Here is an 11,111-nt window from a genome sequence, read left to right as displayed (position 1 = left end):
ACAGGGGGTCCCCAAGCAGGATGTGACATATCCGCATCCCTGGTGAATAATCAGAAACACCTCAAGAAGGCAAGAACCATGGAGACACAGCCACCTGCCCTCCTGCTGCAATGCCCGGTATACACATTGTCTTTCTGATTCATGTCCACATACCTCCTGCCTTGGGCTCCCATGTTTCTGTTCACTTGTCAGGGCTCCAGAGGCCTTTGTGTCTATTCAACTGGAAAAGGTGGGGCTATGGGACATGATGCTGAATGGCTTCCTCCTGAGGAAACAAACCACGGCTGACAGAATGAAGATCCCTGTGAGTGTGTAGTGACAAATGCTGCCTAAAGCTCTGGTCCTCTTGTATTTGAGCAAATGAAAATTCTTCACTTGGAATCTGTTGATCTGATGCTTTCAACCTATTTGACTAGGACCATTAAAAATATATTGTAAAGAAGTGAAAAGGGAAGTTGAATAAGAAGTAGAAAGGAATCAGTTCAAGTGGATTACAGTCATGCTTTAAAAATGTATGCATTTTCCCAATGCCGCATTTTGTTTTGTCACTTTCTAAATGAACTAGTTTCAGCACCTACACTGGAACGTTAGCCTACTCTTGAGTGACCCACAGTGGTTCGGGGATTAGGCAAGGTAAACAATGGCTCTTACCCGTCTGGTCACCTGATAATCATATGGTTATCTTGATTTTTCAGACACTACCACAATGTTTGTGTTTAAAGGTTTTTATATTAGCCTAATCTATTGAAAAATACTAAAACTAAAAACTTCAATCAGTAAAAAGTCTTCCTTAATTCTGCAAATATCATTTCATTATTAATTTTTTGATAAGAAAATAATAATGGTAATACATAGTTATTTAGGAGGAAAATGACAAGATTTATAATTCTAGAGTTTCTTCCCTACTTGTGACTTTAAAGGAAAGACTTAAATTTACCTAATCTAGTTCTACAGATGGGATATGACAAGGGCCAGCAATTACTGCTCAGCCATAATAGAAGCAAAGGGTCCCTTCTAATAAGCAATTCTCAAAAAATATTGACCAAGTGGAAAAAAATAATCATTCATGAGCTGACCTTCAGGATTGTTCAACACCTATCAGATCAGAAAGAGCTCAGGCAATATAATTACCTGTATTAATTTTGTCAGGGTCTGGGGACTACTTACTGGCTAATAAGTTAACCTGTTACTGTTCCATGGATGCTGGCAGAAGGCATACAAGACTCTTTTGTCAGAGACAAAGAATTTTATTATGCACAGCAGAGTAGGCAATATGATCTTCATGTTTGTGTCAGTCCCACGGGGACAGTGTGGAGGAGCCTACATGCAGGTAGTGGCTTGTGTCACAGTGAAAATCAGTGAGCTTGGGGAACCTACCGCTTTTATAATAAGCCTGCTCTTTTTCCTGGAGAGAGACATTACCTTATCACTCAAGACTGCTCTCTGCAAACACAACCCTGAGAAACGGTTGTGAGGTAAAGTGTGATCAGAGCCTTGCATCCTTGGTATACTCAGCAAGATGGGTAGGAGTGGGAGAGAGACACAGAGGAGTGCCTCCCAACAAGCTTAACCTAGAAAGAATGTCTCAGCTCTGTAGCCTTTTCCTGCTTGAAATTTGCTTTAAGTTTGTACACATGTACTAGGGTGGGGAGTTCTTATAGCCAACTGTCTACTAAGAATATCATTCTCCTTTATCACAGGATGAAATTGGAAAAGTCAAGAGAGATGTTATAGTTGAATATTGTCAGAAGTAAGTATACTATATGTGAATAACACATGCTGATTTCTCTGACTCTGAATGTAATAACTAGCAGTTTTATTGGGTAAAATCAAGTTAAACTGTCCTTTGACATGCATAAAAGCATCGGAAGTGAAGGATGGGGTCATTATGAAGGGGTTCTTGCCTCTGCCTTCAGGCCATAGCCACCTGACCCAAATGGAAATTTCTTCTTGATAGAAGTACTCTTTCTCTTTGAAAAGTCCTACAGGGATGTAGATCCTGGAGCTTCTGTGAGAGGTGGAAGAATTTGGATTCTCCTTCTGGACATCCTGTCTTCTGACTTTCAGGTTTAACCACCGCATGTCTCACTATGCTCTTCGGGGTCAGATCATGGCATAGTGCAATAGCCTGAGAGATCTTCTGGAAGATTTTCCTACCATCAGGGATTTCATGGTAGGGCAACCACAAGAGAAGAAGGGGTTGAGAGACTCCAAGGAGGGCCTCAAGGCTGACCCCAGGTGCGTAATTTCCTTCAGTGTTTATTATTCTCCTTTCCTGGCCCTACTTCTCCCTGGGAAGAGGCATGTTAAGTTTAATATTAAACCTTTGCTCCCTTTATTGCACTTGACCTTGATCTTCTTGTCCAAAAGGGTAAAAGGAAGAGTTAATACTTCAAGAATAAGAGTACCTTTGTATTTGAACCCAGAAGGGGTTCCTTGTTTATGGGCTGTTTGACTGCTTTTTCAATCTATGCAGTTTTGTTTTCAATGGGGAGCCCAGAGATTTTAATCAGTCACAACCCTTTACATAGCCAGCATCTAAAATAATCAAACAAATAACTAAACTTGATCTTGAGCTGTCCTGGCTTCAAATATTCTGCTCAACGGAGTAGAAGAAATATTCAGAAAAAAATGATATACCAATGCCTTGGATAAATCAGTCCTTCTGTTTATAATGTGTGTGTATGTATATATATATATACACACACACACACATTATATTAGTGATATTAAGTGATAAGAGCAGAGCTGCTTCCATACATACCATGCATTATCCAGTTTTCCAGATTTTCTGAACTCAGCCTACCTAGAGTTCACCTACCTGGATGGAGGAGTTAGCATATCTGTGCAATCAGTAACCACACTTTCTTAAAAAAAAAAGAGAGAGGCTGCTATATGGTTATGTAGCCTCCAAACAGAAGCAAAAACACCCTGTAGGGTGAGCTTACCTCATTCCTCACTCTTCCCCTTGTAGCATGGAACTTGAGTAACAGTAATACTTAATACATATGATCATAAACTGGATAGATGGAAGGGAATTGAAAGATCATTTGTATCAGACCACTTTCCCTCATTCATTCATGCAGGTTTTACTCAACTATCATTTATTCAATGCCTAGTTAGCATTAGGCACTTTGTTATGTGCTAGATTTACAAAGGTGAATAAGTCATTGACTCTGGAAATAAATTCAGTCTAGTGGGGGAAAGCTCTATAAACAAACACGTAACTTCAAGAATAACGTGAGAGGTATGCGAAGAGGTCTGTGAGGACACAAAAGAGGCAGTGTTTTATTCTACCCCAGGGTTACAGAGAGGAATTCAAAGACAAAGTGATAGGAAAGTTGGAGTTCACCAGGAAAATGGGGCTGATAGAACAGGTTAGAGAATGCAAGAAGTCCTTACGCCCTTGACTGACTGATGGCTAACTACCAAAATAGTGGCCAGTCCCACCTTGATACTTATGAAATGCCAAATTTATGGATACCAGTGTTTGGTTTCATGAGCTCAGCCATGCTTTCACTTGGGTAGATGTCAGTATTTGCCGAATGGAAAAATGCATCTGAGAGAAGAGTGGAGGCAAAGGTACTTCAGTAGACTATTTTGCTGAAGGGCTTGACTGGACACTTGTTGCCCAGTGAGGCCACAGTGTATCCTTCTCTCATCACAGGAGAATCCTCTAAGACTTCTTAGTGCCATTTTGTCACCCATCCTCTAGCCAAGTTAACTATTTATTAGCGCAGTCTACAGTTGAGATTGAACTTTAAAAATAGTTTAGCCAGGCGCTGGAGCGCATTCCTGTGGTCCCACCTAGTTGGGAGGCTGAGGTGGGAGGATCAGTTGAGCCCAGAAATTCAGGGCTGTACTGCACTATGATCATGCCTGTGAATTGTGACTGCAGTCTAGCCTGGGCAACATAGGAGACACCATCTCTAAAAAATTCAATAAATAAGTTTTTAAAATTAAAAATAGTTTCCAGAAGTCTAACCATGAACTTGCCAACATTTGTGTTTTGGATAAAATGTATTCAGGGAGTCCATTTTTATTTCTGATCTGTTTCATTTGCAGCAACCAAGTAAGTTGATCCGGATATAAAGAGGAGGGAAAAATCTAACTTACAGGTATTGCTCTATTCCTTTATTATTTCTTGTAGATGCTGTGTGTTTTCTAAAGATTAAGGGAAACGGTGAAGCCTAGACCCCTCAATCATCTTGGCAGTTAATGTGTGATAACTTCAGGGTAGGGTTTTGAGGCAGTAAAGTATGAGCAAAGTGAGTGCCCAATGAGAGCCTGAGTCACACAGTCAGCCAGCAGATGAGCTGCAACTGATATAGGCTCAGTGTTTCTCTCCTACACGCATCTCCTGCTTCCTAAACTCTCTAGATGTTAACATAACCCTTTTAATACACTTATGTAAAAGGGAGTATAGAGAAAGGAAATTCTATCTTAGTCAGTGGTTCCATGCACTGAGGAATAACTAATGAAAATTAAATATCAGCCACAAGAAGATGTGGTGGAGAGAGACATGGCCTGGGAGTCAGAATATTTGGACTTTGCCCAGCTCAGTCATACATTGCCCTAAGGTCTTGGGCAAATCACTTGTCTTCAATTTCTGGTCCTCAATCTCTTCATCTAATGACTGAGGAAATTGAAGAAGCAGCTCTCTGAAGTTAAACATGTTATGATTCTTGGTGGTAAGTTATCTAGAGCATGATTCCAAGGAATAGGACTGCTGAAGAAATATTTTATGGAAAATGACGATTTTTAAGACTGCTCAGGACATGGCAAATAGGAATCTTCCCAAGCCAGAGTTAACTAGAGATGAAGGGACAGAGTTGAGGAGTGAGGACCATAGAGGAAAGAGGTCCTCATCTGATTCATAAAATAAGGGGTTGAGTTAGAATGAGGATAAGAAATAAGGTTTATTCTAAATGTCAGTTCAAACAATGCATTAATGGCTCTGCTGAGGATTCTGAGGCATCTCAAGTTTGTGAGAGTAATTGTAATTGATTGGCAATGTCTGCCATGCTCAAGGAAAGGCAGAAAGGTAATTTCCGTGCTATGGGTTTACCATCTTTGACTAGAAGAGCCCGTAAAATTCTACAATCCTACTTAATTCTGCAAAGGCTGTAATGTACTGTGTTTGGTTTAGTAAAGACACCCCTGTCCCGGTAGAGGAGGAGCCAAGGGGAGCCCTCTTCCTAAGCAGGAAGTCCCTTGAGGCTTCCATTCCCTTCATGGCCCTAGAGGAGACTGGAGTCTGGAGCCTAGGATGACACTCCAGTCCACTCCAGGAGCAGCTGCATTTGCTGATGAACACAGAGAGGATGCTAACATTAATTGAGCCCTTACTTTGTGACAAGTAGAGCCACTGTCATCCCATACAGCTACTTGTGCAAATTAGAAGGCAGCGCCCCTTCATCTGGGCAGCTGTAGTCTCATACCAGGGAAAAGCATCTAGTAAGTAAAGTACAGGTTGGATCTTGGCCATCACTTGTTGCCTCAGGGTACAACCTGAACAACAGTATGTGGCAGCCTTGGTATCAAGTGCTGGTCCTTCCCCAGCAACAGGAAATAGGTAATTACAGTACACTGTGATAAAGAATAAAGTAAAATAAATGTTTAATGAAAGCACCCACCAAGAAATAGTATTATCTGAAGGATTGGGTTGATGGGAATGGGGAGCAAAAAAGGCTCCAGGGAAGAGGGGATGCTTAACCTGGGTCTTGAATGACAACTAGTGCTCCAGGGAGACAGGGAAAAGAAATTCAGCTCAAGCTGGGACAATTGCATGTACAAAGGAACAGAGGTGTGAGACAGCATGTGGACTTGTGTGGGACTCATATCCAGAGTTTGTGAGGGCAGCAGTGGGAAGTAGAATGTATCAAGGGGTGAGGAAAGAGCCAGAAGTCTGTGTTTGTCTTTCAGGTCATTGGGAAAAGTGGAGCAAGATGATTGTCAGTGACATTATGTAGGAAGCTACTAAAATTGTAGAGACAAGAGATGTTTAGAAGGTGAAATCAGCTAGGCCAGATGGTGGATATAATATGAAGCTGAGGGAGACGGAGGAATCTAAGATGTCACTCAGAATCTGTGGCTTGGGTGAATGAGAAGACAGCAGTGCCCTCATTGTTAATGGGACATAGACTTTCAGTTTTCGAAGACGAAAAAAGTTCTGGAGATGGATGCTAGTGATAGTTGCACAACACTGTGAATGCACTCAGTTCCACAGAACTATACACTTAAAAATGGCTAAAATGACTGAGAGGTGGGCCCTGGGGTGGCCAGCTGGGCTCGGAGCCGAGCAGGGTCAGGATGGACAAGGACGTGCTGACCACCCTGAAGATCCTCATCATCGGCGAGAGTGGGGTGGGCCAGTTCAGCCTCCTCTTGAGGCTCACAGATGATACGTTTGATCCAGAACTTGCAGCAAAATAATATGATTAGCCAACAGTATAATTAGAACATATGCCAGGTGAAACAAAGGGATCATTGTCATAGAAGTTGCCTCAAATTCCAGTTGTCTGGAAAGCAATGTAAAGTGGACCACCTGCCACAAAAAATATACTCAGTGAGCTACAAGCAAGTTTTGGGGACTTCCCAAAACCAGTGAAAACTTCAACTAAAAGTAGAATTTCAAAGTACTGTAATTTGGTTGGAAACCAACCTTCCAAATCAAACATGAACATCAATGTTTATACTGAACAGCCCCATGTAGTAGACACAAGATGTGTGTTATCAACTTGAATGTTACCAAGGGTTCACGATTTCTGGCGTCTGTTGGTGTTATTTATTTATTTATTTATTTATTTATTTTGAGATGGAGTTTCGCTCTTGTTCCCAAGCTGGAGTGCAATGGTGCGATCTCGGCTCGCTGCAACATATACCTCCTGGGTTCAAGCAATTCTTCTGCCTCAGCCTCCAGAATAGCTGAGATTACAGGCATGCGACACCATGCCTGGCTAATTTTTTTTTTTAGTTTTTAGTAGAAACAGGGTTTCACCATGTTAGCCAGGCTGGTCTCGAACTCCTGACCTCGGATGATCCACCTGCCTCAGCCTCCCAAAGTGCTGGGACTACAGTGTGAGGTACCATGCCCGGCCCCAATAGTGTTAAGGAAGTTCGATTGGCCAGGTGTGGTGACTCATGCCTGTAATCTCAGCACGTTGGGAGGCCATGGCAGGTGGATCACCTGAGGTCAGGAGTTCGAGACCAGCCTGGTCAACATGGTGAAACTCTGTCTCTACTAAAAATGCAAAAATTAGCTGGGCATGGTTGTGGGCACCTGTAATCCCAGCTGCTTGGGAGGCTGAGGCAGGAGAACAGCTTGAACCTGGGAGGCGGAGGTTGCAGTGAGCCGAGATCATGCCACTACACTGCAGCCTGGGTGACAGAGCAAAACTCGCCTTAAAAAAAAAAAAAGAAAAGAAAAGAAAGAAAGAAAGAAAAAGAGAGAGTCGGATTAAGTAGAGCAAACCCAGCCAGCTGTGAGGCAAGGACCCCGTCAAGTAGTCATGCAGTGCTTTTGTTTGGGTTCTCGGAGCAAGTCTTCCTCATCCCTCCCACCTTCTCCTGACCTCCCTGTAAACCTGAACTACCAGGTACCTCAATTTTCTTCAAGGCCAGAGTGTTCTTAATGTTGCTAAATTGGTTGAGGAAATGGGTTGAGCCACTCTTGCTCTGCATGTTGTCCTCAGGGTGCTCTTCAGACAGTTCAGCAGCCACTTGGCTTTGGCCTGCAGGAGTAACTGGCCCATTACCTAGGCCAGTTACATTTCAAAATGTGTCCTCCAAAGAAGCCGATCAGACAGAGGGATGCTCACTGTGGTTGTAACTCAGGTCGAATGTTTTGTCCACTTGCCAGGCATCCGGGAACGGGTTGGGGGGCACACAGAGCCTCTTGTACCTCACGCACACAAAGCCTCTTGTACCTCACGCACACAGAGCCTCTTGTACCTCACGCACACCTACTCGAACTGGATCTGGCTTCCATTTCCCTGTGCCACACGTAGATCCTGCATCGTGCTGTCCAATTTACTGACTTCGCAAAGATGTCCGGTTCCGGCAGTGGAAGCCGTGGAAACTGCTGTGGGAGCCCACCAGAATCCAGGTGAAACTGGCCTGGGTGCACCTCCTGGAGGCGGAGAGGCGGTAGGAATCGTTGGTGGTGAAATAGCCCCTGCACAAAGCGTCTCTCCGCCTTGGCCCGGCTCCCCACCGGTGCACTGCTCCTCCAGATCTCCCTCTTCGTCCTTGGGCAGGTGAAGGAAGCCGGTGCCCAGCGCGGCCATCAGCATCATGGGCGCCAGCAGGACGATCCAGTGGTGCGCGTCCACCTGCCACCCCGGCCACTGGAAGAAGAGCGGCGCCTCCAGGCAGTCGGTGTGGCAGTGGCGCCAGCAGACCGGATCCCCGGGGTTTCCACCTCTGGCAGGGGAGCGTCGTCCCCCTCCAACGCCCGGGATGGCTACGGCCCCTGCCCCTGCACCAGCGACGGTCGCCGCTCCGAGGGCTGCCCTGAAGCCCCGCCCGGCAGCGATTCCGGTTCCTGATCGGACTCCGGGACCTCCCTGGCCTCGAACCTTGTGGCGTAGAGCTACGCTCTGTCTGGGACCCCTGCAGCCCCTTGGAGCCTGGCCCCGGCTTTCCCTCTGACTCGGACCCCGGTTTCGGCTCTGACCCCGGCCAGACCCCAGCCTTGTTGCCCAGTCCCGCTTCCTGGGCGGCCGACTCAGTCTCGGCGTCCAGCTGCGCCACGACCTTAGAGGAGCTGAAGCCTATTTCCGGGAAGCACAGGCGGCGCTCTCACTCGGCACAGAGGGTGAAGAAGCAGCTGTCGGCGGAGCTGCCACCTCTGGCCTACCCAACGGCTTCCTGGAGAAATTCTAGGGGAGCCTGTGTGAGTGCCCCTGGAGCGCAGGCGGCGTGGGGAGCACATGGTTGGCCCTGTCGCCCAACTAATCTGAAATGTATTGGTGGCGTGCCTGGCCTCTCAGGAGGTTCAGCAAATACAACGAACACTTCCTTAAGGCCATCAGATGCGTGCCTGTCCTACGGGACTTGCAATGTATTGAGAGAATTTGGGTGTTTCTCCCCCCAACACATAAACAGCACAGAAATTCCACGTGTCCTGAGTTACAGATGTTACCTTTCGTGGAGTTCACCCAGTAGCAGTTTGAGGTCAGACAGGTAGTGTGATGACATTGTACCAAGGTTCGAGAGTAGCACATCTCACACACATGTGTGAACACCCAATTGTCAGGCTCATGAACTACAAAAGGATCCTAAAGTCTTTTAAATAAACTTCCACTCCTGCTCTGAAAAAAAACAAAAACAAAAAAAGGCTAAAATGGTAAATTTTGTGTGATGTATATTTTACCACAATTTTTTTAATGGAGGGGAAAAGATGGCGATGTCATTGGGACAAAGAGATGTGGAGGGAGATAAGAAGTCACAGCTCAGAAGCCTCAGCTGTGAATTTCTTCCACCAGCCTCTCAACAAGGCTCGGGTGCTTCTTGTTGGACATCCTCTGCACTATGGTACACTTCCATTAGCCATGCTGCTACCACAGTGTCATGGTTCCCAGCTGCCTCTGGAAGGTAAGAGCATGGAGGGCAGAGGATGTCTTCATTTTGTATCCCAGGTGTGCACCTCTGACTTTGACACTGGTTGAAAGGGAGGGTGTATGTGTATTAGGGGTGAGGGTTTGGGAAATAGGCCATCAGGAAAGGGAGGGAGTTCCAGCAGTGGCCTTTAATTTGATCATGAAATAGCAGACCATGTCATCATCTGCTGGCAGGAATTTGGTATGGGGGCCTTAAAGAAGGCTTGGAATTATGAAACAAGAAAATGGGCACTAGAGCTGATCAAAGGAAAGGAAAAGGATTGTTCCAGGGTGACATAGCTCAGGCTGGAAACCATTTCCATCAGTATAATTAGCAGTGTGATTTCCTCCAGCTGTGCTCAGCGGCATGCCATCAGAAAGCTGAGTAGTTGGAGGGACCCAGAACTGGGGCTTTGATAGGTAGATGGGTTGTGAGTACAAAGCAGCAGAGAATTGAAGGTGCTGGGGAGAGAGTGCTTCGTGTGATTGACTGTGAGATCCAGTCTGGGTAGGTAAGGGAGTGTGGTCAGAAAGGAGCTGACAGATGGAAGGGGAGACCAGAGGACTGGATGATGTCAAGGAACTTATTTTGGAATAAAGGAAGGGAAGTTTAGTGAGAGTGGATGACTCAGAAAACTGTAGGAATAAAATATGGGACTGGGAAAGTTAAGACTTTGGAGGTGATATGGTTTCAGAAGATAATAAAGTCTTGGGTGTGGCCCAGACGTGGTCAGCTGAAGGGGAATTAAAGGGGACAGTGTTGAACAGGTTGGGGAACTGCCAGGCCAGATAATTGGCAGGCCATCCACAAGGGGCAGGGGCAAGTCTCCTCTTGGGGCTGAGAACCAGGCTATGCTTCATGTACTGAGTACCTAAAGCTTTCTGCAGTCGTCTCTGCTCTTCTCAGCCAATGGCTGCTCACTGCAGGCAGGACTAGAAATGGCTGGAAATAACAGGTAAGAAGTAAAGGATAGCACTTGGTAGAGGGCCCAGTGGCTCCAGGGACACATGTGCTTCTCAGAGGCCAAGGAAGGAGATGCAGACCCTGCAACTTTTTAGTTTTGATATTCATTGTTACCTCTAGGCAGGAATGAGCACGGTGAACTGAATAATAGAGATGAGACTGGATTACGCTGGTTTTGGTCTGTTTCAGGACGGGAATTGTTTGACTTTGTGGTTGCTAAAAGACAGGCAATTCTCCAAATTAACACCATACTTTATTCCTGAGCTGAGAATTAACTGATTAAAATCCTGAGACTTATGTTTATTGTAGCACTATTCACAACAACCAAGATATGGAATCAACCTAATAACCCACAAATCAGTCACTTGCAGCAGCACGGATGCACCAAGGATTTTCCATCAGAAAAAACAAGGCATTGATTGATGTAAAATTCAGGATGGAGGTTCATCTGGGGGCCACCAGGGAAGTGCACATCAGGCTTCAACATTCCTTTTCACAGGCCAGGTGGTGGGTACCTGGGCTTGTGTGAATCCTTAAACCAGACA

General features: G+C 45.4%; 1 protein-coding gene and 1 non-coding gene across 2 annotated transcripts; both read right to left on the bottom strand.

The window, feature by feature from the left end:
* Window positions 1-6,446: 6,446 nt before the first annotated feature.
* Window positions 6,447-8,935, bottom strand: LOC111538634. The gene is made up of 3 exons (XM_023206161.1): window positions 8,861-8,935; window positions 7,603-8,774; window positions 6,447-6,547 (listed from the first exon to the last, which is right to left on the bottom strand). Exons 1-2 carry the CDS (start codon window positions 8,933-8,935, stop codon window positions 7,965-7,967), a joined length of 885 nt encoding a protein of 294 aa, XP_023061929.1. The 3' UTR covers window positions 6,447-6,547; window positions 7,603-7,964.
* Window positions 8,936-9,176: 241 nt separating this feature from the next.
* Window positions 9,177-9,280, bottom strand: LOC111538677. The gene has a single exon (XR_002730428.1). It is a non-coding gene; the product is annotated as a small nucleolar RNA U13 (small nucleolar RNA).
* Window positions 9,281-11,111: the final 1,831 nt, after the last annotated feature.

Source organism: Piliocolobus tephrosceles, chromosome 5, assembly GCF_002776525.5.
Source record: "Piliocolobus tephrosceles isolate RC106 chromosome 5, ASM277652v3, whole genome shotgun sequence".
Classification (NCBI taxonomy): domain Eukaryota; kingdom Metazoa; phylum Chordata; class Mammalia; order Primates; family Cercopithecidae; genus Piliocolobus; species Piliocolobus tephrosceles.
Note: the sequence above shows the minus strand (reverse complement) of the source record. Positions and strands in the feature narration are given on the sequence as shown.

Bases quoted from the DNA above. Each gene is read 5' to 3' on its own strand.
- LOC111538634 (XM_023206161.1), bottom strand. From the start codon at position 8,935: ATGTGCTCCCCACGCCGCCTGCGCTCCAGGGGCACTCACACAGGCTCC. The intron at 8,775-8,860 runs GTAGGCCAGAGG...TCCCGGAAATAG, and splicing joins TTTCTCCAGGAAGCCGTTGG to GCTTCAGCTCCTCTAAGGTC.